The following is a 24,250-nucleotide window of genomic DNA, read 5'->3' as shown; positions in this document are numbered from 1 at the left end:
GAAAAAGTGTTTTTGATACATATCGCATTATCCTTTTTGACATGTAGTGACAACAAATTCTAAAAAAATAACGTAATTTCCTTTGAAAATAAGCATTTACTGTAGTCGTGAACTGAAAATAAAACTCTAAATTGAGAAAAATGTAAAACAAAATTTTGGGACTCAGGTAGCCCGTACATGTGAAAGAGTTAATAACAAACATTCTTTTTCCGTGAATATGTGTCACGTGAACTTTGAAAGTGAAACAAAAAATTTAATAATATTGTTCCCTCAATCTGTAATGAGACCAAGTATTATTGGTAAGGAACTTATACGTTGCGCAAAAAGTAGCCTATAGATAGATAGATAGATAGATAGATAGATAGATAGATAGATAGATAGATAGATAGATAGATAGATAGATAGATAGATAGATAGATAGATAGATAGATAGATAGATAGATAGATAGATAGATAGATAGATAGATAGATAGATAGATAGATAGATAGATAGATAGATAGATAGATAGATAGATAGATAGATAGATAGATAGATAGATAGATAGATAGATAGATAGATAGATAGATAGATAGATAGATAGACAGTTAGATATCAAAACTTTATGTACGGCAGTAACCATTAGCGTTGATTTCATATGGTTGGAAGGACCATTTGTATTTATCAAATTACGATATATTTTCCCATGTTTCATTACAATTTTGCTCTTTAACTTAATAACTAATTTAAATACTTCTCTGTATATATTCTTAGAACCCTTTAAATGGGTAGAAAATATTTTCCATACACTACTTAATGATGCAAAAGTAAGTTGTACAAAAACCTTAATGCTAAAAAAATTAACATTTTCTTAATTAGTTATATCTATCTCTATTTTAAAAGCTATTTTATTAAAGGTAAATTGGTATTTAAATAATTGGAAATATTTAGCATGTACATTATAATTAAATAATTAATTAAGTTTTTGCTTATAAAGTCACAAAATTAAATACAAATTGTGTAAAATGAAACGTTTCTTATGAATGCTTGTAAATTAACGCTTATAACTAGTAATTAAAACATATTATTTTTTTAAACCTGTATCTTTTTTTAATATTATTTTAAATAAAATATTTTTATTTTATAAACCTAACCACAAATTTTAGTCGGTATTGCAAATTGGGGAAAATGATCCCAGTTTGGCTCTGCTATTGGTACATTTAAATGCCAATTTAAAGGCCATTTTCAATGATCCCAAAACTATGTTTGTACACACCACAGTCAAGGAGTATCTATTCGATGGTGTGAGATTTTGTATTAACCCTCATGGACTAGCCAAGGCTATTTGTAATCAAATCAAAGATGGTGGTTCCAAGACTATACGTGAACTTAAAGATGGCAGTTTGGCCTTTTCATTTTTTAATCATGTAAGTAAAGAGAAACAAAGAGAAATCATTTCATATAGAACCTCTATTAATTGAATTATTTTCCTTACAGAAAAACGGCACTGGTCACGATGTCTATGAGGTGCACACTGGCAAAGGTGATGCTATGAGAGTTTTAGAAATACAAAAACTCGATGACAATCATCATCTACAAGTCTGGTTGAATTCCAGTGACAACAATGGCACCTCAAAATGCAATCAAATCAATGGCACTGATGCCTCCATGTATCCACCATTTCGTCAGAAAGGTGATTCTATGTATATCTTTAGTGCTGATATCTGTCGTTCCGTTCAATTGTTCTATCAAAAGGAGATAATGTACAAAGGTATACCCGGCTATCGTTATTCGATTGGCGAGAATTTTGTTAATGACATTGGCCCCGAACATGATAATGAATGTTTTTGTGTGGATAAATTGACGAATATTATTAAGCGTAAAAATGGTTGCCTCTATGCTGGTGCCTTGGACTTGACAACCTGTCTGGGTAAGTAAGTAAAGTGTGAGTGAATGATTTATTGTGCGTAAAAAATAGAATGCAAAGTGATGTCAGCATGCAAATTCGATGATAATCAGTCAATAGAGGAAGGTGCATCACATCTAAGTAAAGACCACCGAATTCGCAAAAAGCCCGCCAAATATTCATTAATTTGGTTGGTTGTGTCATTTAACAACTAAATTACTTAAGTACGCATTTCCGTTTTAGTTAGAAGCAACATTATTCTATTTTCAAATTTGCATATTTTTAGCCTGAAGTTTAAATCTAACTAATACGGGCAAGTTGATTAGTTAAACAAATATTGTTATATTTCATTTGAAATTCAGTTGCTGTCAACGTGTCAGACTTAAACGTCTAATTGTTTTTGTTGTCTTAGTTAATATCGGCTTGCTGGTTGTCAGTTGTTTATTCTGAAGAGCATCTCCTTTCACAAAAACGTTGTTGTTACCAACATGCTATTTTTGTGATATTGAATATTTATAAAGACACTAGTCAACAAAAAACATATTTTTGTTATAAATTAAGCAAACATTAAGTTATGTCTGACTATATGAAACCCTACATCCAAATCAATCCATTTTATTTAAAACTTAAGTCGGAGTTTATTAGTAGTTTTCAGAAAATAAGAAAGCTTTCTACAAATGTCAACTTTTAAAGATATGAGTTTTTCTGTCAGCAATGAGCTATAGTCATTTACTGAGGTTCTTATATTTGGACTCAATTATGTACCGAACCTCAACAAACTTGTTAAAGAATTTTTATATCGTAGTCAGTAGTACGCCCTATTTTGTTTTTTTTTTTTGTGGGTATAAAAAGTTTCGGTTGGTTTAAGACCGATCATTTCAGAACATAGATTTGATTGCAGAATTGTATCAATAACTTTTTGTATTAATAAGCTCACAATCTGTAAAAAAAAAACGAAAGAGGAATCCATTTTAAATCTATCTTAAAAGAACTCTAGAAGGCCTATGCCTAAACTCCATCTCCACTTCTAAAGTTAACAGTGCATATCTTTGGACTAGTCATGGAAATTGTGTAGTTTAGTCTATATCAGAGATACAAGCCGAGACGCCGCCAGTAATATTTTGCAAGCCGAGCCGCCACCTTAACCGCCACTTAAACGTAGCCGCTGATAAAAAGTAGAATCGCACATATATTTCAGCAAAGTGAAAAGAGTTGCCACACAACAATGAGCTAATATAAAAATAGTGAAAAGTACTATAATAATGACTGTTTTCTTCAGGAAAAACTTATATAGAGATAGGTTTATATATAACAGACTATTATGCAGAGAACTTTCAATATCATAAACGCTTGTAGGTCATTTTCTGAAGAAAAAGTTAAATTGAGCCGACATTTTAGCGGCCGCCAATATTTTCTATAATAAGCCGCCGACAACGACCAAAAATGGTTACGTCGCCGCCGCTAATCATTTAGCATCGGCTTGTATCTCTGATCTATAGCCTATACTATACCATAGACCAAAACCTACTATTCTATAGGCAGAAAATCTTTTAAATAGTAAAAAAATCCGATAACAGTATAGACTAGTCTACAGAATAGCTCGTTAACAATTTCGATTATATAAGGAAATAAATTTACAATTTTCCTTTTTTTGAAAATTAATATTCAAAAAAGGACAAATGTTCCAGTTTTATCAATGCTTTAGAGAACGGCCTTCATAAAAGGCCCATTTTCAAAAGTCTTCCTCATTATATTAATATTTATATATGACAATATTGTTGTTCAGATTTAGTACACATTTTATAAAAATGAAGTTACGAACAATTGTCTTATTGTGAAAAATCGATTTTATAGATTAAAGACGGAAAATAACGATGTTAAAACATGATTGGAAAAATAGTAGTTTCTTAAGGACGTCCATAATTGGAACATTGGAACATTCATTCGGTTCTGATACAGTAATTCCTTAAATATAAAATTCTAATCAACAATTGAGAATAATATTCGCATTCAGGTTCATATTTATATATTTCTTTAATAATACTAATCTCGAGAATTTCAGCTAAAGTTTTTCCACTTAGAAACCCTAATATAAACATATCTCATTCAGTTACATATTTATATATTATATATAGGGATTAATATATTGTTCCCTTATAAACGAGAACCGAAATCGTTCAAAACCTATAGATCGAACATCTCATTGTTTGGCTTGATGACCCCTTTGCATTGTTGAATTAAAATGGCCCTTAGATGCTATCTCAAAAAAGTAGATGAAATAACTTTTTAAAATTGTTCATTTATATCTGATTTTAATTATAATGCTGATATCTAGTGGGAAGTATATTTTGCATTACGCAAATGTCTTTAGCGCGCAAAAAGTTAATTCACTAACGTTTCTAGGTAAGTATGTTAAAGATGTAAACAACAAACAAAGGATCAAGTCTATTGAAAATGTTTGTAATGGGTCCATGATCGAATAAATACTGGAATTTGGCCATTGTGGGGCATAGAATCATGGCGAATTTAATTGAATTCACTTTCTGAAGAGATATGTACGATAATTGGCCGTATTGAAAATTGAGTATAATTTTCTGACTGGTGTCACCAGAGGTCTATTCGGAGAGTTTATTTAAATGGGGTCTAGGGGAAAATACATGTGTGAAATATAGGGGCATGACTAAATCGATTTTTAGCCGAATGTTTTACTTTAAGTGGATGCAGAATTATACGGTTAAAAAGTTTTAAACTAATTTGGTATTTAGGCTACAAAGATGAATATTTGGGCCCTGGTGGTCCCTTTAAACGCTTCAGAAAAAAGTAATTCCGAAATATTTTTAAAATTTTAGGTGGTAAGGGTAAATGTGGGCCTATCCTTATAAATCTTTGTGGAGGGATTTAAATCTACATTAAAGTTATTTATGCAGAATTTCTTCGTGTTATTAAAATTTATAAGACAATTGTGACCTTAAAGTCATTTTCTGAAGGGAAGTTGGTATAGGTGATGAGATCAAATGAGGAACGATCATTACGAAAATCGGTAGTATCATTAAAACTTTTATCAAGCAAAGTTTTGCCATTTTTGTTGACATACAAGAATATTTAACAAAAAAACCCCATTCGGAGGAGTACAGTTGTATGGGGGCTGGGCAAAATATTGGTCCGATTTCATCCATGAAAATTGCGACCTGTTGCGTGCGCACAAGACTTACAAGGACACACAGATAGACGGACGTATTGACTCAGAAAGTGATTCTAGAATTTAAAGTGGTTGCAATTTTAGAGGTTACAAACACCATCACAAACTTATAATACAATTCAAATTATAGTGGCGTAGAATATAAATACATTAATATGTATGTTTAAATAAAAACCCATTTTGTCTGCCTGTGTAAACTTTGTTTTAAAAATTCTACAGACTATGATTAACTATTTATTATTTTAGACACTTAAGTGTCTTAAAACTAATCATTAATATTAATTTCAGAACCTCTTTTTCTTTTTATAAGTAAGGAGTGAGATCGAAAAATTCTTAACATACATATATGTTTATAAAAAAGAAACCACTAAACTTACAGCTTTATTTTTTTTTATTTGATTCAAATTATTATTACAATTGACAAAAAAAAAATATTTTTATAGTTTTAATCACTAGTGATGAAATTTTGAACCCTTTTCGGAAACCCTTCCATTAACGTTTTTGTAGTGCTTTCTGTCACTTTGCTCGAACATGTAGTCCATCTCCGTTTAAAATCTACCACACTTTTGGACACCTTTTTTGTACTCTTCAATTCTCTTTTAACAAGAGCCCAATATCTCTCCACTGGCCTTAGCTCCGGGCAGTTTGGAGGATTTGCCTCTCTTGGTACAAATACCACATTATTGTTCTTGTACCACTCAAGGGCTTGTTTACTATAGTGACGGGATGCCAAGTCAGGCCAAAAATAAGTGGACACATTATGAAGTCTTATGAATGGAAGCAGCCTTTTTTGTAAACATTCCTTGATGTAAATTTCGGTACTTATAGAGCCCGTTGTAACAAATGATTGGCTTCTTTTGCTGCAACTGAATATTGCTTGCCATACCAAGAACTTTCTGGGAAATTTTGTCTGCTTTTGGGTCCTAAACTTTTCTTCAACATTCCCTCGAGCATCAGCAACATAAAACTTTTGACCTGGAAGTTGCGAAAAATCTGCCAGAACATACGTTTCGTCATCCATTGTGCAGCAAGAATATTTTTTTATAAAACTTGACTTCAATTTCCGTGCTCTGTTTTTGGCCTCTAAATTTTTAGCAGCGTTCCTGTCAGGAACTTTTTGAGCCTTGTATGTTTTTAAGCCTGCATTAGCTTTAACTTTTCGTACCAAATAGTCCGAGCACTTAGCTAACCGAGCTGCTTTCCTACCGGATGTGTTGGGAGCTCTTTTGAAAATGCGTTCTATTTTTTTGGCTTTAGAAACATCATGTGGACCATTCCTTCTACCTGAACCAGGTTTTCTATCAACTGACAAGTTCTCCCGGTACTGTTTAATAACATTGGAAACAGTTTGACGGCAAACCTTTGTATGCTTGGCCAACTTTTTGTAAGACCAAGTTGGGTTTAGTTGAAAATATTTAATAATTTCAGTACGCACTTTTTTCTGGTCACTCATTTTAATCAGATTAACAAAAAAATTAATATAATTGACATTACACATAATAACTGACATGTTTTTCAAAGGTAACTTGATCAAAAAAAAAATCAAATAATACTTTGGTTGAAAAATGTAATGAAAAACGTGTGTTAAGAATTTTTCGATCTCACTCCTTATTTGTTGAATTTAAAAAAAAATCATTTAAAAGTTCTTGCATATGTAAATAATGATGTTGCCATCTCATGGGCGATATCTCAGACGATGAGTAACATTATAGTGAGAAGTTTTACGTTTTATTCTTAAATTTTATTTGCATAAATAATATTTTATTAATTTTTAACGTGTGTGTATATATTTAATCAAAGAACCTATACATTAATCGAAAATGTTAAAGTTCTTAAGAACTAACAAATATTATGTAAATTAAGAGAATTTTGAGGTTTTTCTAAGAAGAAGTATGAATAACTCGAAAAGAACTTAATTACAGATTGTTGAAGAGGAAAAAATTAATATTTATGCTGTTTGGTTTATGTGGCCATAATTTTAATTTTAGCTGTTGTTAATTAAACAATAAAATAGTTGATTTATTAGATTCATTTCATAGCTAGGAATTAATTTTATTTCTAGTTTTTAAGAAATAAAAAATAATTACGAAAAGTGTTTATCATTTATAACCACCAGAACCAATACTTTCACTCTATCAGAACACTGTGCAAGAAATGTCAATAAAATGAAAGGAAATAATTTACATAAATAAATACACATACACTTTAAAAGAATTCATAATTTATGTTTTATTTAAACAAATTTAATTTAAATTTATTTTACAAAAATAACAACAACAAAATTCACTAATGGAAGTCATTTATTTTTTTTAATTAATTGGTAAATGTCTATAAATCATTTCCATTTGACATTAGATGCACAAACAAACACATAATATTCTTTTAAAAAAACAACAACAACAACTAAAAAATAACCTACAAAAAAAAATTATATTAAAATCTCATTTTACTACTAGTTTTTAAAAAAACATTCAAAATTAATATCAAATATATGTTTATATAAAAAAAATTTGCCTTAATACTTGTACTAATCATAACTTGTTTATCAAACAACATTTCATACATGACAGCAGCCACACAACTATTTCAGAATAAGATAAATTTCAAATAATTCCAATCAATACCGCTGTAAAAATTCTATTCATATTAATATCGAGTTATATTATCAGCGTTACGCCACCGCTCAAAATTTGTAGTCAACAGATACTATATAGCATATACATATGTACATATCAGGTTTCAGTTTTCCACTACTTAACACAGTTTAATCTTAAATCATTAGTAGCCGCAACAGCCATCAAGTCTAACGTACAGTTAAACGTCAGACGTCATATTTTATTTTTTTTGACATATTTATGTCTTCTTATAGATATTTCCTCTAACAGATAGATTAGCTTGGAATAATGCTTAAAGCGTTATTCTTTTATTAAAACAAATATATAGTTAAATAAAACTACTATTTATATTAATCTTTTATTTAACGATTTGTTTACATTGACAAAAGGTGAAGATCGATATTTGTCTTTTTAGAATAGAGTTGCAAAATGTATGTAATAAATATTGGTTTACGTGAATTGTTATATACCCTACATTAAACACGGTGCTAATAACAATGGGTCACAGAAAAAGTTGACTACCATTTGGTTGATTTTGCTTTAACATTAGTAATCGCCAATCTCAACGGAATCTTTCCTCTTTCGACGCTGATAATTTTAATAGATGGGTCGAGGTACTATACATTATACACATGAATGATAAATCTAAAATATCAGTTGATAGATGGAGGATAATCCAATAGAAAGTCTTTCTATATTTTTCTTGAACTAACCATCCGATTATATTACCCAAAGAACAGACTTCGATAAAGTTTTTAAAATCAGAGCTCTTTCTAGGAGCGAGTAGTGTAGAGGTAACCTACCGAGCGAATAAACCACCAGAATCTTTACAGATGATTCTAAAATGAACTTCATTGTTGGTTCTAGTACAGAGATACAAGCCGAAACGGCTTAAATCTGTGACGACTGGCCGGCGGTAATATTTTTCAAGGCGCTCCGCCGCCGTCTTCTTTCGGCTCAAAAGCTAAGCCGGCTTAATCATAGCCACTGATAAAGATTGGAATCACACATGTATTTCGGAAAATAAATTCACCAATTTGAACGGTGTTGCCACTATTTTAAATTATTATTGCAAATTGAAAGGTGTTGCCACACAATATTGTGCTAATATTAAAATTGTGAAAACTACTATAAATGTTCATTTTTCTGTAGAAAAAAACGTATATAGAGACAGGTTTCTATATAACAGTCTATTATACAGAGATTTTTCAATAAAATAAACTCTTATAAGGTCAATATCTGAAGAAAATGTTAAATTGAGCCGACAATTTAGCCGCCGCCAATATTTTCTATAATAAGCCGCCGCCGCCGACCTAAAATGGTTACGCCGCCGCCGCCGATCGTTTTGCATCGGCTTGTATCTCTGTTCTAGTATCTTTTGCAGAGAAGCTAGGGTGAGAGGGTGAAGAAGCCGACCTCCCAACAACTGAAGTCTCTTTCAGGCAGAAACACAGCAATATAGGAAGAGGCATTTCTCTCGCTAAACTCTTACTACCCCTTCCCTATTTGTAAGATAATGCAAGAAAGATATGCTTGCCAGAATCAATACCTGATATGTCTCTCCTTTCTTCAAAAGGATAAAAAGGTGGAATAACCTAAACACATGTAAAGGGGCCAAGCTAAAGGTTAAAAGCAGTAATAACAAGATACTGTATTATAGGCAGATATGCAAGTCGGCTTGAGCTCACGTTCAACGGACAAAGTCGACTTACAAAAACAGGGAACCGGAACAAACGGCCTTCCATCTTTTCTGTAAATGCCATATTCTAGCCTTTAAGAGAAGCTGTTTTTTACAGTTTCGTCATATATATATGACGAATGAAGTGGTCCGGTTCGCTTCGACTCTTTTTGACAGTTCGAGTGCAGTAACTACCACGTTAGCCAACCAACACTGCCATACAATAGGACCGATTTAAAAATAGTGCAAATATATGGAAAACCATCCATTTAATGTTGCAAGTTCCGGGTTGAGGAAAAATTAATATAGACTATTAACAAAACTACACCATTACAAAAATTTATGGGAGTACATGATACACAACATTATTTCAATAATGTTGGCAGACATTCTTGGTCTTCTTGGTATTAATCAGGTAAAACAAAACTTATACGAGATGTCTCCTTCACGACACGATAGAGAAAAATAGATTCCAAAATATAAACTTTCATGGAATTTTAACATACAAGCGAGAGCTTTTAAGGTAGTTATCGCAATAATAGATGTATTGTAGCAATAGGGAGAATCTAGAGCAAAAGTACATATCATTCCGCAATTGCAATATTAAGGAAATTTATACACTATAACATGCTCTGACAACCTACATATTATGATCAAATAATTTGCACTGAACACTGAAGGCTTCGTACATTCAATCTATTCCTATTTGGTAAATATTTCCAGTAACATTGACTATTGTTTCCTTGTGACATCACGACAAGAGATTCACATAGCAAACGATATATTAAATTTCCGAGTCTTTAATGGGTGTGATAGGCTTTTTTCCCTGCTATAATTAGACTAGGCAAGCTTAAAGTTGTTCTACGAATGCCAGATCTCTCTTGACAAAATGAGAGATCTGACACTCGATAAATCTGTTCTGTGTATCGAAACATTCAAATATTAATGAGAATAATAATGCAGACTTTGAAGAAAACCCCCGAATTTCCTTTGTCAATGTCGTGTTCTATAGATATTATGGCTAAAACAGACAGTCCGATACTAGACGATACATCGATAAGACAGAATCGTTCGTTCATGCCTAGGGATACTTTGATATCGTGCTGAATATTTGCTTGTGGGTTGTTGAAAATCCTCTAAACATATTTCGACCACCTTATGGTCAAAAGTGATTTGGCTTTTAGGTCGAATACCCCTAAATAATCATCTTATAGACTGAAGCAGGTTTTATTTGCATTGCTCCTCAATAACTTAAACATAATATAAACCTGTTATGTTTAATTTTGGACTGCTGATTCTAAAACTAAAAGAGAAGATTTGGTTCCACACATATCGCGTTTCAACAGCCAAATATACCATTAGTTAAACAAATCTCCAAATATTTTATGATTGTCAATAATAAAACAAGTAGGAAAGTATAGTCGGGCATGGCCGACCATATAATACCCTACACCATGAGTATATTTTTAAAATTTTTACTTTTTATAAAATTTTTATTTTTGTAAAGAAACTTTTATGTTGAATATTACCATAATTCCAAAATATTTAAGCCATTTATTGATAAAAAACCAAAATTTCTAATATAGGTCAAATATGGGCCGATCCTCGGTAAATTTGGGAAAAGGATATATTTCTAAATAACAGTTAGTTTTGTTGAGTTTCATTGCGATACAAATGGTTACAAGTCAATTTTAGACGTTTAAGTCATTTTTTGAAGGGGGGTTTGTATGGGGACTAGGGTCAAATATAGGCCGATCCTTACGAAAATCTGCAGTATCATTTATACTTATATAAAACTTATTTGTGCCAATTTTTAGAGATATAGCAGAATATTTGACGTAATTATAGCATAAAAAGTTCAAATCGGGAGGTACGGTTATATGGGGGCTAGGTGAAATAATGGACCGATTTCAACCATTTTCAATAGGCTTCGTCCTTGTGCCAAAAAACATGCTTGGTCCAAATTTCATCAAATTATCTTGAAAATTGCGGCCTGTACCTTGCGCACAAGGTTTACATGGACAGCCAGCCAGCCGGACAGACGGACGGACGGACATGTCTTAATCGACTCAAAAAATGATTCTGAATCGATCGGTATACTTTAAGGTGGGTATTGTACCAATATTTTTGTATGTTACAAACATCAGCACAAACGTATAATACCCTCCCCACTATAGTGGTGTAGGGTATAATTAAATGAAATGAGGTCTTCTAAAAGTCTCTCAGTATAAAGACAATTTTTCTAGCATTTAAAGTCTTATTTCATCCATTTCTTCTGGAATTGGATCGATGTATAAATTAATCCCTGATTAAGACTCTGCAATTTTATTTGTGCAAGTTTTTGATTTCATATGATATCCGCCACCCTAATCTCAATTTTATCGTAGCATACACGATGAGTAATTTCTTTATTATTTGTTTAATTAATTAAATGCTTAATAAAACAAAAAACAAATAATAATAATGATAATCATTGGACCAAGTTTAATTATGCAAATCTTTATTTTGTATTAAAATTTTATTACATCAATATTTATTTTAAGCGCAATATAAAATTAATGGAACAATTTGAATTTAAAGTTTAATGTTCTTATTTTTTTAATTATTTTCAAAAATTTAAACGTAAAAAAAACTTTATAAAAATTTTCTTAAAATGCTTTTATTAATCAATGACTTTATTTTATAAGCAACAAAAACACACTTTAGTAACAGAGTTACTAAATCTAGATCCGCCAAAATAATAATTCTTTAAAAACATTTCCAAAATAGAGCTTCATTAATTAGAATTTCGGCAGAATTTCATACAAGATATCAGAATTTTCATTTGCATAATTTTTAGATAAACGTGGTTGTATATATTTTTTGTTGTCTAGTGTTATTTCAACATTGTTTATGTATTACAAAAGGAATGTGAAATTTTTTTGGCTTTTATATTAATAAAATTTTAATAAGGCGCCATTCTTCTGTTATGGCTTCAATGTTATTGCACTTAAAATTAAATTATTAATATGTATAATTTGTTTATTATTTGGGAACAAGAAATTTTATTGTATTTATTGATTAATAAACATTTTATTACGTTAAAAAGTTAAAAACATAATTAAATGAGCATCTTGAAGATGTTCAAAGTCAAAGGTAGATCTTAATATTTATCGTAATTGCAGTTGTAACTGTGATCGCTAAAAGCACAGCCTTGTGAAATTTGTAGAGCTTTTCGGAAAGAATAGCAGCAGGAATTAGTTATGGATTAATGGTCACATTATGTATTTTAAAAGTTATCTCTTTAAAAGAGTGATTAGTTTCATAGAACAAATAATTTTTATGGAATTCATTAGCGAATTATAAATGATGAACTTCGTTGCACTTTATTACGACTACGACACACAGTCGAGTGCAAAATAACACCAGTACGAAATAAAAAAGTTCTTAAAAATAATTCCTGCAAGTCCCAGTTTAGCGCCATCCCATCCAAGTGAGAAGAGACCTTTAAAGCGATTGCGTAGTTCACTATTTTAATGTTGACCAGATTTTTTACTATACACAGTCCCGGCGACTTCTTTTAACCACTTTTGCATAAAATAGCGTCTCTTTTCTTTTTCCACCGTCTAGCTTCTCCTTCCACATATTTTGGATATTCTTTTGATAGAGCCTTCAAGGTTAATTTCGCGACGTGTTCGTCTTCGCAACATTTGACTCGAAGAACCCTTAAATGATGTATGACTTAGCTTGACTATATAAAACGGGGTGCTTTTTACTTCTTAGGTTTAGTCTCTGATCCTCTTTGCCTCCGATATTCTGAGATAATCCGATTCCGATTCTTCTTTTTCATAAGTATATTTTAGCCAATGGCACACAGCATGTGTACCTACCTTCTTAGTAGTCTTTTGATCACTATTTGAGGATGACGGCCACACGTGACTCGCTAGTAGAATGTCAAAGTGCTTTACGTAAGTACCTGTCATGATGCCCTATCTTACGGTGTTCTTTTTCATCCTCTGGGTAGACTTGAACAACGGTCTACCATCGCCCCAGAATCTTTCAATGATGAACTCAGGTGACAATTCTTGTACATGCGGGTCCATGTACAAGCACTTTGCTGAAGTACTCGAGCTATCTAATCTCAGACCATTGCTGCCCCGTTGCTTAACTTCCGTTGCCTCTGTTAATTCGGCAACTGCGCCGAACTTATTCCAAAATATTGTCTTTACCTTACATCAGTCTTTTAACCGCAACTTACTCTTCCCGCGAATTTCGGTTTAAACCACAGCCACTACGTGGATCCCAAAGAAACTTCAACTAACTGACAAGCCAGGTCATAGTCCTGCGGGAAACTGGCCAACCGTAGTACCAGATTATGCGATGCTCTGGTTTGATCTCAGGCAGTAGACTGTATCCAATTTTTTTTAGTCCAGGCCAGATTAGAGGTATTAGAATAACCCCTCTATGCAATGACACCAAGGTGGAGGCTTCACCAAGGTTACATTCATCCGCGGGGAACTCGCGAGTAGATTAACACTTTCCGTCTTTACTGGATTATTTAATTTTCATATTTGTATTTTGGACCGCGGGAATACAATATTACCAGATGGTGGACAATATGCTCTCTCTCAGCTTAACTAAACCAAAAGCTAGGAGAGGACAGATGGTTCATCACCATCACATTTCCGTCCCCAGGAAAAGTTTTCAGTATGAAAAAAAGGAAAAACTTTTTTCGTTATATTAACGAATGTTTTGTGTATAATATGAAATATTATTTAAAAAAAATAATTATATGGAAACACAAATATACAAATGTTAGAAAATTGCTGATTAATTTAATATGCTCCCTTTAGTTTTAGTATTATTTCCGTTATTTTTGTATTTTATGATATTTAGCATTTTTTATAAATTCTTTAAGTATTTCCCCTTAAGGGTTCACAGTAGCTACGTATCTGAAACTTAAACAATAACAAAACTAATAATAATTGTTTAACATTCCATTAAACTACTCATAATAATTTATTTCTAGTTGTTGTAGAATTTTGCGCCTAAAATTATAAATAAACAGTAGTAAAATCTTGTAAAGAAAATAAACAAACAACACGGGTATTACTTTTTTATCAGCAAATAATGAAAAAAAAAAAATACAGAACTGTCCAGCCAGCCACCGTTAAGGCATGAGTTTAAACTTGCAATTATAGTAGATGACGGTTTTAAAAAACGATTAATAATCACACAAACGTTAAAAAGACGATGATGATGGTGACGATGTTAAAGACGAAATATACTAAAATAGTAGACATTTGAAAAAAAAAAAAACAAATAAGAAGATTTATTATTTATTTAGTAGTTTAAGTTGAAAAAGAGAGGTCTTGTACTAAGTAGCCTTAGAATTAGCTAGTACTTAAATATTAAGCATCTGTTGGTAGCGAATATGCATTTTAAAGAGTTGCCAGATTGATGGTTTGAAAATTATTTGCTAATAATTATTGTTTGATATGTGATTAAATTGATATTGGACTTAAATTATATTAAGTTAGTTCCCGAAGAATACAATTAGACTGCATTCGGAGTTTACGTCGTTCGCAAGATATTTTGATTTAATTTCGATGGAAGCCTAGTATGTCTGTTTTATTGTTCTCTCCACGTGCTCTAAGCACGTCTGAATTCTTAAGTCCAATTTTTTAACCTTTGCATTCACTAAGAATACGTACGATCTTGCTTTCATCCTATTTTTATACCCTTCACCCTTTAGAGGACCTCAGATATCGGTGAGATCCAAATCTTCAAAAAATTTTTTAGCATGCTTTCGGAAAGATCGTCCATAAACAATGGAGTTATGAACAAAAATTCGAGACAACCTCTGAAAATTTCATCAAAAATTTTGAATTTTTATTTATGCTCAGACAGAAGTTGCAAAAAACGTTGTACGCTTGTTTATAAAAACAAGGCAGGACGAGAACAGCAGAGCGAGAGCAGCACCAGTGTTGCTAGAAACATGAAATTAAGTATGTAGAGCCTGGATTGGATCGGAACACATAAAAGGGGACTTTTTGGTACTTTTTCGTTCTACAAAAGGTACTTTTTGAATTTTCTATAATATTGAACCTAGAAACATGAAATTAAGTTTGTAGAGTCCGGATTATGCGAGAACACATAAAAGGGGACTTTTTAGTACTTTTTCGTTGTGTGTTGTTATTGCCTAGAAAAATTAAATTAAGTATGTGGAGCCTGGCTTAAGTTAAAAGCCATAAAAGAAACTTTTTGGTACTTTTTCATTTTTTAAAAGGTACTTTCAAAAGGTTCTATTAAATTGAATATGTAATTAAGTATGTAGAGTCTGAATTAGGTGAGAACCGATAAAATGGAACTTTTTGGTACTTTTTCATTTTTCAAAAGCTATCTTTTGAATTTTCTATAATATTGAACCTATAAATATGAAATTAAGTATGTAGAGTCTGAATTAGGCAATAACCGGAAAAAGTGAACTTTTTTGTACATTTTTTGTTTTTTAAAAAGTACTTTTTGATTTTTCTATAATATTGAACCTAGAATTATGAAATTAAGTATGTGGATACGGAATTAAGTGAAAACACATAAAAAGGAACATTTTGGTACTTTTTCGTTTTTCAAAGGGTAGTTTTTGAGTTTTCTATAATTATGAAACGAGAAACATAAAATTAAGTGTGTAGAGCCTGGTTTAGACGAGAACACATCAATGGGGATTTTTTGGTACTTTTTCGTTTTTCAAAAGATACTTTTTGAATTTTCTATAATATTGAGCATAGAAACATGAAATTAAATATATAGGGCCTCTTAGCTCTTTTGTTACCTGTTATGTCCGAGTGCCAATCAATGTACCAATATGTTGCATTGCTTCATCGAGTAGTATTGAAAAAGTATTCGAAAGAGAGCCAAATCTCTGGTATCGCTCTGTATTTATTAGCTGCATATTCATTTCCATTCCATTCCGTTAAGCCAAGGAGTTCAGCTTGTATGCTGATAGGGCGTTTTCAATGTAGATACCCATTTCCATTTGATTACCCAGTTTAGAGATCAGATAATGGTTTGCTTGGTCAAGACAATATCATAACTAAATACGTAATATTTTCTAAGGGCAGTGAGTACAGCAGAACAGTCTTGTGTAAGGTGACCTTGCAAAAACAAAGCTTTAGGGCAACTCCGAAACATTTCCGCTCCAAAGTTGGACTATTTTAAGTTTTAATTATAACATTTTTAAACTGCTGTACAATGTGGCAGATGTTACCAATTTCTTCTTGGATAAGACGTTGGTGGTGTTTCAATTGCGATCAGTGATCTATTATACACCAAACATTAGTAATAGAATATTTTTTAAATTTTTAAACTTATTGCTATTTAAACCTTTCAAAAAGTAGGCGGTAAATTCACGTTTCATCTAAATAATTTATAATTTTAATTACAAGTAAAAACGCAATCCTCCTTTATTCTCAAAACAAACCTACCGATCATTAAACTGATAATGAGATTCATGACATTTAATTATAATTAAACACTTAGAAAATGTTTGGCACTTGAAATCTGTTATTTGCCGTCAAAAAGAACATACACTGAAGATCTGGCATCCCACAATGCAAATTACGAATGAATGAATGAATGAATGAATGAATGAATGAATGAACGATTGACTTACTGACTTGCGGTCAGTTGATTAACTAGTTTTCAACACAAAACCAAACAACTACAACAACAAAAACAAAAACATCAACATTTTGTTTTGACACTGTCCTTAGGTGTTTGTTTTATATCAACATCGAATTTATTTATGTATTTCAACCCATTCTGCCCAATATCAAAAGGCGTGCGAGCTTAAACCTACAAAACTTCAATAGAAACTCAAAAAAAAATATTAAGATTTACTAATTAAATGCGTGCGTGTGTGAGAGAGACTCTGGTTTGATTATTAAAGATACACTTGAGTTTGTTAGTATTGGTTTCGCAAGGTGTGTATAAAACGGAAATGAAACGCAATCAAGAGATGAGTAAACTTTCTTAAAACATTCAGTTGCTGAGAAGACGTTAAACTGAACAGAACTAACGAGCGGTAGAAAGAAACGAATTTTAAGAAACAAAGAAACGCGTCGCGTGAGTTTCTTTGTAAGAAAACAAACAAAAAAATAAAAAAAGTTAAGCCTTTAAAATCAATAGAAATAAATTAATTAGAATTAATACAACAGCGTTAATGTGTTAAACTAATTTCAATAAAACGAAACATATAAATAAAATAAAAAAGAAGAAAAAAAATTATGTCAACTGTGACACAATGGCTCTACATTTTGGCATTGCTAATTGTGAGCTCGTGCCGTTTTGTGGAATCAAAAGTATTCGAACGTTGCGAATTGGCAAAAGTGTTGAGGCAACGGCATCGTCTTGATCTAACGGAAGTGGCACAATGGGTGTGTATAGCTCAACATTCGAGTGGTTTTAATACAGCAGCTCAGGCCTCCAGTCCCTCGGGTGGTTCTCATGGCCTTTTCCAAATCAGTGATGTCTATTGGTGTTCTCCGCCAGGCAAAGGAGCTGGTTGTAATCTACCTTGCCATAAATTAAGAGATGATAATTTAAGTGATGATCTTACATGTATCAAACGCATTTATGAAGAACATCAACGCATATCGGGTGATGGCTTTACAGCCTGGATTGCTTATCAGCAGTATTGTAAAAATAATGCTGCATCATATATACAAGATTGTTTCCCCGGAGAACGTACTCAAACGACATATCTCACTTCAGCTAAAGGTTACAACTCCTATAATTCGAAATTTTCGGGCAATGCCATACAGGATTATTCGGCTAAGAAGACTGGTAAAGTTTATGGACGATGTGAATTGGCACAGGAACTATATCAAAAACATAAAATGCCTATGGAACAAATACCCACTTGGGTTTGTATAGCTGAGCATGAATCTCGTTTTAATACAGCGGCCGTAGGACGTTTAAATGCTGATGGTTCTGCCGATCATGGTCTTTTCCAGATCAGTGATCTTTACTGGTGTTCCAATGATCGTGGTGGCAAGGGTTGCGGTTTATCTTGTAGTAAACTTTTGGATAACGATATAACTGATGATGTACGTTGCATTAAAACAATACACAATGAACATACAGCTATATCGGGAGATGGCTTCAATGCCTGGGCTGTTTACAGGCCCTATTGCCAGAATCAACGTGTCGAGCAAATAGCCAAGTGCTTTAAAAATCCACCACAAATAACGCATCATAGAGTACAAACCACAACAGCAGTGGGTTTAGCCACTAATCATGTGCAGAGCACTACTAAATATACATTCAATAATAATAATCCTTTCCTGAAAAATGTCATTCAACAAAAACCATCCAAAACACATTACGCTACATCAACATACAACGATATATACAAAGCTCCACCTCAATCGTCTTCATCAGCGCACAGGGGCGTTTCTCATAAGGGTAAAATTTATACACGTTGCTCATTAGCACAAGAACTCTTTTCTAAACACAACTTTCCACTGCAGGATATAGCTACGTGGGTGTGCATCGCCGAACACGAATCTCAATTTAATACTGCTGCCATAGGACGCTTAAACACAGATGGCAGTGCTGATCATGGACTTTTCCAGATAAGTGATAAATATTGGTGTGAGCACAGTGCTTATGGAGGCAAAGCTTGTAATTTAGCTTGTGATAAATTACTGGACGATGATCTAAGGGATGATGTGGCGTGTATAAAAACCATACATGAGGAACATACTAGAATATCAGGGGATGGTTTCAATGCTTGGACGGTGTATAAGCCTCACTGTTTAAATCAAAATGTCGAACACATTAAAACATGTTTTGATGCCAAAACTTTGGCCGAAGCTGAAGTCATGGCATCCGCTCCAAGTTATAATGCACCGGTATCCAAAGGTAAAGGTAAAATTTATTCTAAATGTGAGTTGGCTCAGGAATTATATCAAAAACATCAAATGCCCATAGAACAAATACCCAAATGGGTTTGTATCGCTCAGCATGAATCGTCATATAACACAGCGGCTGTTGGTCGTCTCAACACAGATGGTTCTGCCGATCATGGTCTCTTTCAAATAAGTGATCTTTATTGGTGTTCACACGAACAATATGGTGGTAAAGCTTGTAATATACCCTGTAATAAACTCTTAGATTCTGATATTACAGATGATGTTAGATGTATTAAGATAATACATGAGGAACATACAAAAATTTCGGGTGATGGTTTTAACGCCTGGACGGTATATCAACCACACTGTCGTAATATAGGTATGGATCATATAAAACAATGTTTTACGGAACAGGAACTGAAAAAGGTTTCCAGTAAAGTGCCTTCATATAATACAAATTCTTTAGTGCCTCAAAGTTCTGGGGGATCTAAGCCGACAGTAAAAGGTAAAATTTATAAAAAATGTGAGTTAGCTCAGGAATTATATCATAAGCATCGCATGCCCATGGAACAAATACCTAAATGGGTGTGTATAGCTCAACATGAATCGTCTTACAATACTGCCGCTGTAGGTCGTCTTAATACGGATGGCTCGGCTGATCACGGTCTCTTCCAAATAAGTGATTTATATTGGTGCACTCATGATCAATATGGAGGTAAAGCTTGTAATATACCCTGTGACAAACTGTTGGACTCAGATATAACTGACGATGTTAGATGTATTAAAATTATACATGAGGAGCATACAAGAATCTCTGGGGATGGTTTTAATGCCTGGACTGTATACAAACCTCATTGTCATAATATAGCTATAAGTCACGTTAAGGAATGTTTTACCGAAAAGGAACTAAATAGTGTACAGACATCAGTGACCACAAATGCCTTAATTCCTCAACCTTCGTTTGTCTCAAAACCAGCACCAAAAGGTAAAATTTATAAGAAATGTGAGTTAGCTCAGGAATTATATCACAAGCATCGTATGCCCATGGAACAAATACCCAAATGGGTGTGTATAGCTCAACATGAATCGTCTTACAATACTGCTGCAGTTGGTCGTCTAAATACGGATGGTTCAGCTGATCATGGTCTCTTCCAAATAAGTGATCTTTATTGGTGCACACACGATCAGTACGGTGGTAAAGCTTGCAATATACCTTGTGATAAACTTCTAGATTCCGACATCACTGATGACGTTCGCTGCATTAAAATTATACATGAGGAGCATACTAGGATCTCTGGGGACGGTTTCAATGCTTGGACAGTATACAAGCCACATTGTCGTAATATCGCTATAAGTCATGTGAAGGAATGTTTTACAGACAAAGAACTAAATAGTGTACAGACATCAGTGACCACAAATGCCTTAATTCCTCAAACTTCATTTGACTCAAAACCAGCTCCAAAAGGTAAAATTTATAAAAAATGTGAGCTAGCTCAGGAATTGTATCACAAACATCGCATGCCCATGGAACAAATACCCAAATGGGTGTGTATAGCCCAACATGAGTCCTCATATAATACAGCTGCTGTTGGTCGTCTTAATACTGATGGCTCGGCAGATCATGGTCTCTTCCAAATAAGTGATCTTTATTGGTGCACTCACGATCAGTACGGAGGTAAAGCTTGTAATATACCCTGCGATAAACTTCTCGACTCTGACATAACTGATGATGTTCGCTGCATTAAAATTATACATGAGGAACATACAAGAATCTCAGGGGATGGTTTCAATGCTTGGACAGTATACAAGCCACATTGTCGTAATATCGCTATAAGTCATGTGAAGGAATGTTTTACCGAAAAAGAACTAAATAGTGTTCAGACTTCAGTGACCACAAATGCCTTAATTCCTCAAACTTCATTTGGCTCAAAACCAGCTCCAAAGGGTAAAATTTATAAAAAATGTGAGCTAGCTCAGGAATTATATCATAAGCATCGTATGCCCATGGAACAAATACCCAAATGGGTGTGTATAGCTCAACATGAATCGTCTTACAATACTGCTGCAGTTGGTCGTCTTAATACCGATGGTTCGGCAGATCATGGTCTCTTTCAAATAAGTGATCTATATTGGTGCACTCACGATCAGTACGGCGGTAAAGCTTGTAATATACCTTGCGATAAACTTCTGGACTCTGACATAACTGATGATGTACGCTGCATTAAAATTATACATGAGGAACATACAAGAATCTCAGGGGATGGCTTTAATGCTTGGACAGTATACAAACCACATTGTCGTAACACGGGTATGAGTCACATCAAAGATTGTTTTACCGAAAAAGAACTCAAAGAAGCCAATATACCTAGTACCAGCTCCATAGATACCCCATACACACAGACAACAAAGAACGTGGGAAAAGGTAAAATTTATAAGAAATGTGAATTAGCCCAGGAACTTTTAAGTAAACATAAAATGCCCATGGAACAAATACCCACTTGGGTGTGTATAGCTCAACATGAGTCTTCTTTTAATACGGCTGCTGTTGGTCGCCTTAATGCAGATGGCTCCCTGGATCATGGTCTCTTTCAAATTAGCGATCTTTATTGGTGTTCGCATGATCAATATGGCGGTAAAGCGTGTAATATACCTTGTGAAAAACTATTAGATTCGGATATAAAAGATGATGTTAAATGTATAAAAATTATACATGAGGAACACACCCGAATCTCAGGAGATGGTTTTAATGCGTGGACAGTTTATAAACCGCATTGTCGCAATCGTAAAATGGAAGAGATTCGTTCATGTTTTACACCCAATCAAATAGAAGAATTTGACAAGAAGACAACATTTGCTAATAAACCCAATAAAATTCAGTCATCAGCGGCAGCAACATCTTATAGCCATAATCCATTTTTGAGTGGAGCTTTTAAAACACAACCAGTTCAAACTACACGAAAACCGGCAATCAACCAAAATTCCAAATTCTCTACTAATAATAAGCCAAACTATGCTAATAATCCATTTTTACAAAACATTAAAGTATCCAGCGGAAGTGAGGTACACAAAGCAGTAGTAGCTTCTAGTTTCACTAACCAGCAGTTGGAGGTAACAGCAAAACCGAATTATAAGGACAATCCTTTCCTCAACGGAGCCTTTAGTAGCTCTAACAGCAATAATTTTATAACGAAACCTGTTGAATTAATAAATGAATTGGATTCTTTCAAAACTAATCCATTCCTTAGCGGCAGTCTTATATTGTCTACCACAGTTAAACCTACACAGTCCTCTGTGCAGAATAATCCATTTTTGCAAACAACACCGTCTTACAAACCTGAGATTACCAAAAACTATTTAAATAGCAATGACTTTAGAACTACCACCACTGTTAAGCCCAAAACTACAGCTGCAAAACCCTCTACCACAACCATGAAACCGACCACATCATGGAATAGCTACAGTACCATAAAAACTACTACTAAAAAACCTGCAACAACAACTACTAGAAAGGCTACAACTACTAACAAACCAACAACTTCATGGAATAGTTATAGCACTACAAAACCCAGTACAACAACTACACGTAAAACTATAACTCAAAAAGCCACTGCCCCAAGAACTACAACTACTAAGAAGACAGCAATTATCACTACCACTAGAAGAACGACGACCACAACAACTGCTAAAAAGCCTACCACTACATCATGGACTACAAAATCACCTAAAACTGCAACTACTTGGAGTTGGCAAAATCAGAAATCTACCTCAAAAGTACCGAAAATTTCAACAACCTGGAATTGGCAGAATCAAAAGTATATAAGCTCCACCACTGCTAAACCAGCTAGAACTATCACCACTTGGAGCTGGCAAAATCAAAAATATACCCATAATAATACATTAAGTCAAGCTACTACAAATTTGAACATAGTTAAAGAGCAAACTACCCGAACTACAACTATTAAACCCGAGAGAACCACTTGGAATTGGAGAAATGAACAAAAATCCACAACCTTAAAACCCAAAACAACCACAGAAAACTGGAGAAAATGGGACAAAACTACAAATAAGAGTACCACCAAAAAACCTTTTGCCACTGCCACAACCACAAGAAAAACTACAACGAAAGTCACTACAACAAATCCAACCACCTTCAGAACTACAAAAACTACCACTACAAAACCAACCACAGCCAAAACCACAAAACGTTTAGAAAACTTCAAAATTACAACTACAAAGCCACAAGTAACAAGTCCTAACTACACTACTAATAACCTCAAAACCACAACTCTTAGACCTCGATCCACCACACTACAAAAAACTTCTTTAACCACCACAACAACAACTACACGAAAACCTTTAATAACAAAATCTCAAAATAATGTCGATTACAACAAGTTCAAAAATGATCCATTCAGTCATCCATTCTTTGCTAAAGTTAATGAACAATTTAAACAACTACAAGGCAACATAACAACTACAAAACGTCCTACATTTGCAGCTACAAAACTGCAAAATTTTTCGCAATCCTCACTCTATCAGGACTTTAAAAATAATACTTTAAATAAAACTAAAACTATTGTAGCTTATAATTTTGAAGGGTCCAAATTGACCACAACCACAAAACGACCCAGATTCTAAGCTACATATTATATGATTTACTTATTGTGATTTTGTTTGTTAAAATTGTTTTCTTTGTTATAAAATTGTTGTTGAATTTACTTGTTTTTGTAATTTTGTTTTCTAAAATTTTATTTTTTTGGTTTATGAAAAGTACTGCCATTAAGTATGTGATTAATTCTAATTTTCTAGTTATTAAGTTTAGTTTTCTTTAGCCTAGACAAATTTATAAGCCGATATTAATAGAAAATAAATTAACTATTTAATTTAAAAAAACTAACTAAATATTGCATTTTTTATTGTTTAATATGTTTATAGAATATTTTTAAAATAACAAGTTTTTTCTCAATTTGTTATTTTTATTT

General features: G+C 33.1%; 2 protein-coding genes across 3 annotated transcripts in view; both read left to right on the top strand.

Moving 5' to 3' along the window:
• The window catches only part of LOC111687188 (sensory neuron membrane protein 2), a 67,801-nt gene that overhangs the window by 23,318 nt on the left and 20,233 nt on the right, over window positions 1-24,250 (top strand). The window contains exons 6-7 of the mRNA XM_046951867.1: window positions 1,144-1,404; window positions 1,475-1,907. Of these exons, the coding sequence (XP_046807823.1) occupies window positions 1,144-1,404; window positions 1,475-1,907 (694 nt within the window). The remainder of the gene's footprint in view (window positions 1-1,143; window positions 1,405-1,474; window positions 1,908-24,250) is intronic.
• On the top strand, window positions 17,060-24,153 carry LOC111689938. 2 transcript variants are annotated; one of them, XM_046951866.1, is made up of 2 exons: window positions 18,569-18,819; window positions 18,885-24,153. In XM_046951866.1, exons 1-2 carry the CDS (start codon window positions 18,706-18,708, stop codon window positions 23,904-23,906), a joined length of 5,136 nt encoding a protein of 1,711 aa, XP_046807822.1. In that variant the 5' UTR covers window positions 18,569-18,705; the 3' UTR covers window positions 23,907-24,153. The 2 variants fall into 2 exon arrangements, with proteins under 2 accessions (XP_023308169.2, XP_046807822.1); XM_023452401.2 differs by having other exon boundaries at window positions 17,060-24,153.

Source organism: Lucilia cuprina, chromosome 5 (assembly GCF_022045245.1).
Source record: "Lucilia cuprina isolate Lc7/37 chromosome 5, ASM2204524v1, whole genome shotgun sequence".
NCBI classification, from domain to species: domain Eukaryota; kingdom Metazoa; phylum Arthropoda; class Insecta; order Diptera; family Calliphoridae; genus Lucilia; species Lucilia cuprina.
This window is presented reverse-complemented; position numbering and strand designations above follow the sequence as displayed.